Genomic DNA, 4,219 nt, shown 5'->3' with positions numbered 1-4,219 from the left:
GTGGGATATACTGAGTACGATGATGAATTTTCTAACATGATCTGAAAATTTACGATTCACTTTTCTAAGTTTCTTATCCATTTGGACCTGTTACCTGCTCAACTTATTGCCTGAGATATCTAGTGAATTTAGTATGCAAGTTCTTTGACATATACTTAATTTTATAAAAATGAAATCAGACTAATTTATATTTTTGTTAAATGATATTGTAAACTTGATTTAGAAGTTATCACTATCCATTTATTTTGTCGTGTGGTCATGTAACTCTTCTTGTCTCTGTTTTGTTGGCTAGATATAAAACGAGTATTGTTAAACATATATAACATATCCTTGTCAATTGTTCAAATAGATATATGTTACTACACGAGGAGGGAGCGCTCGTAGTGATGGTCAACAAGTAAATAGATAAAAAGTAAAACTATACACCTCATAGTAATACAAACTGATACATGGCAGCTCTTAATACATATACATGACACAAACATAAATAACAACACAAAGTATTGAAAAGCAAAATAGTAACTGCAACATATACATGATTTATAAGAATTTATTTGTCTTCATTGGTCATTCTAAAATTGGAAACTCTCACTGCAACTGCGACAAATACCTTGTCCATGGTTACCTCTGCAATCACAAAAAGCTTGTGCCTCCATTGCTTCTTGAACAGCAAGACACCAATAATACTCCAAAAACCTGTTGCAAATCCACACATTATGTCAAAATAAAACCATACCTTCTTTGGCTTATTAGATTCTTTGTATTTGTTCTTGCTTGTAGTGGGTGGATTTTCATGATTGGAGCAATTATTTGGCAGAGGGGCACCACAAAGTTCCTTGTTACTAGCATATATTGATGGGTCAGTAAGCGTTTGCAATTGATTTCCTGTTGGAATTTGTCCGGACAAGTTGTTCTGTGACAAATTCAGACTGCTCAAAAAGTTTAAAGATGCTATGCTTGAAGGGATCATCCCAGTAAATTGGTTGTCAGAGAAATCGAGAGAATTTAGTGCCTTCATGTTTCCAATGGTATCCGGAATACTCCCACTTAGGTGATTATGAGACAAATTGAGGCCCACCAACAAAGAAAGTGAAGTTACCTCTCGGGGGATTTCTCCACTAAGTTCATTACTTGAAAGGTCCATGTTAAAAACAAGATCCAAAGTTTTTGTATATTCAAGCTCAATTCCTTTCAATACTTGACTCACCTCCATGCTGTCATACATACTGTTATATCTAGAATCTTCTTGTCTTGCCTCAATCATCCCACTCAACTTTCCAAGACAACGAGGGATGGATCCTGTTAAGTTGTTGTGCGCAACATCCAAAATATGAAGATTGGAACATGTACACAAAGATTGAGGAATTCCTCCTGTGAAATTGTTTTTACGCAAGCTGAGAACCTTTAAGTTTGGAAGGTCTTTTCCTGTCCATTGTGGTATGTTTCCGGAGAATTTATTATTGTCCAAATCCAAAACACTTAACAAACTCGAATTCCCTAAATCTCGTGGAAGCTCACCATTGAAGTTATTGTTAGTCAGTTTTAACCATGCCAAAGAAATACTTCCCAAAGATCTCGGAAGGACACCAGACAACCCATTTGAACTAAGTATCAACACCTTCATTTCTTGTAGATTCTTTACACAATCTGGAATATTTCCAGATAACCCATTCATGGAAACATCAAGAAGTTCCAAGTATGTTCTTCTGCACAGTGACCTTGGAATTGACCCATTAAACAAGTTATCTTGAAGAAGAAAAAGAGCTGCGTCTCCAGGTTCAACCCAATGGATAGGATTCCTAGAAGGAAGGTTTTCCAAAGACCCACCGAGTTTGTTGTGAGAGAGATCTAAGATAAAAATGGGCATAGTCCGCAACCATGATGGTAGAAGTCCAAATAGGCTAGCATTAGACAACCACAACTCCTCAAGATTCCTTTGAGTTTTCAACCACTGTGGAAATTCATCGTTAATCTTGCAAGAACTGAGTACAACACTTCTCAACTGAAAGGGAGGTATCCACTCATGTGAGATATTAAAGATCAACTTATGATTTAAATCCGTATGCAAGTACTTCAACTTTGATAGGTTAACAAGATGGGCTTCAAAAACCACTCCTTCTAAAGAATTGTTGGACACATCTAATAGAACTAGTTTGGAGAGTTTCCCTATTGAAACCGGAATCGTCCCATTTAATAAATTTGAAGACACGATAAATAATTGTAATGAAGATAGTCTTCCTAGCGAATTTGGGATTGGACCTATTAACTGATTGGAAGATAGATCCAACTCAGTTAAACCTGCTAATCTTCCCAATGATTCTGGAATAAAACCACTAAGTTGATTTCCGAAAAGGCTGAGTTTGGTGAGTTTTCCAAGGAATGTCGGAATGGGACCGGTTAACTCATTATCAGAAAGATCTAATACTTCTAATGATCTTACTCTCTCCAAAGCTTCAGGGATTGAACCTGAAAAACTATTGGCCCCGAGATACAAGGCTTTTAAATTGGTTAGTCTTCCAAGTACCTCTGGAATCGTACCGTTTAACTGATTCTGAGATGAATCCAACATTTCGAAAGCATATTGGGAACATTCAGACATGTTTGTTGACGGGCCTATCATTTCTCCGTTAAAAATATTATATGATAAACTCAATTCCTTCAAATTACATTGTCTCCATATCCCAACAAGCTCGATGTGCTTAAATTTATTTTCAGAAACATCGAGCTTTAGAAGGTTAGGCATGGTTGGAATTGACGAGTTCAAGTTGTTCCTTGAAAGGTCAAGGACTTTGAGGGAAGTGATGTTTATTATTTCATAGAGAAATCTACCTCCAATTAAGTTATCTCTAAGATCAATATAATGCATGTAAGAATGGGCGCTGAAATTAAAATAATTGGGTGAGAGAAGGGCATTATGAAGCCCACACTTTGACAAATGCAATTCCGATAAAGAAGGGATGAGGTTTAGGAATTTTAATGAGTTCCATGCCAGACTAAGATTATTGGATGAAAGATCAAGGAATGTTAAGGATGTAAGGTTCTGAAAAAAGCATGGGAGCTCGCCTTCAAAAAAGTTCCAGCTAAGATCGAGATGTTTGATGTTGGGAAGTATTTTACTCGAATTATGATGAATACCAAGATGGCCATTAGAAAGGCCACAAAGTGGCAAACTTAAATATTGCAATGAAGGAATCATGTACAATACCATATCAATGTTTTTTGCTCGAGAAATCTTTACATTACCCAAGTCAAGAAGCTCGAGTGAGGAAAGGCCGGAAACCCATGCCATATCATTGGACATGATTGTTTGCCACTGCGTATAGCCATATGAGCTAAGATCAAGAATTTTCAAATTGGAAAGATTTCCAATGTGACGAGGAATATTACCAGAAAAACCTGCATTAGAAAGATTGAGGTAACTTAACTGTTTGAAAGATCCAATGAATTCAGGAATTCGACTTTGCTGAAAATTATTCCCACTTAAATCTAGATGTTTCAGATGCCTCAACTCAGCCAAATACGTGTTCACCTTTTCACCTACTAAGTAGTAATCTTCCTCAACGTCATCTTCATAAAATTCCCTGTAATTACCCCTGAGACGAAGGCTAACAACACTTCTAGTATCACCATCACAACTTACTCCTTTCCATGAGCAACAATGAATTCCAACCCATGATGAGAGCACTTTGAAGTAATCTTTAACATTGTGTTTGAACTCAAGTAGTGCTAGTCTCTCTCGTTCATGACAGCTTACAGTCAAATTTGGAGCGTCCAAACAAGTATACGTGGTTGCACATAAAAAAACGCTTAAGATAAAGAGATAAAGCCCCAAACCCAACTGATTTCCCATCTTTCAACCTCAAATTATAGAAAAATGAAACGAAATATGAGTTATGATGAACAAACTACCTTAATTAATAATCGTGTAAATGGATCACAGCTTATGGCCCATGGAAGACTTGCAAGTCGTCGTGGGTTTTCAGTGGACAAATTGTATCCACATATCTTCAAATTCATCTGTCCTAGGCTACTTTTCATTATCTCAACAACCAATTTTCTTTTTTTTTTATCAATAATATATTCAACATGAACATGCATTTCCAAATGAGTTTTGGAAGCAAGAGATGCCACTAGATTATATATCTGCTGAAAAGTAGCTAAAATCAAGAATTGAGTTACCAGTTGATGTAGTCCTATTTTGCACACACACGATTGTAAT

General features: G+C 36.4%; 1 protein-coding gene across 1 annotated transcript; it reads right to left on the bottom strand.

Annotated features, from left to right (window-relative positions):
* Positions 1 to 550: 550 nt before the first annotated feature.
* On the bottom strand, positions 551 to 3,850 carry LOC143568747 (receptor-like protein EIX2). The gene is made up of 3 exons (XM_077054822.1): positions 3,388 to 3,850; positions 2,220 to 3,294; positions 551 to 2,147 (listed from the first exon to the last, which is right to left on the bottom strand). Exons 1-3 carry the CDS (start codon positions 3,848 to 3,850, stop codon positions 551 to 553), a joined length of 3,135 nt encoding a protein of 1,044 aa, XP_076910937.1.
* Positions 3,851 to 4,219: the final 369 nt, after the last annotated feature.

The sequence above is a fragment of the Bidens hawaiensis genome, unplaced genomic scaffold (assembly GCF_021521415.1).
Source record: "Bidens hawaiensis isolate Kalapana, Puna unplaced genomic scaffold, B.hawaiensis_p1.1 tig00024225_1, whole genome shotgun sequence".
NCBI lineage: Eukaryota > Viridiplantae > Streptophyta > Magnoliopsida > Asterales > Asteraceae > Bidens > Bidens hawaiensis.
This window is presented reverse-complemented; position numbering and strand designations above follow the sequence as displayed.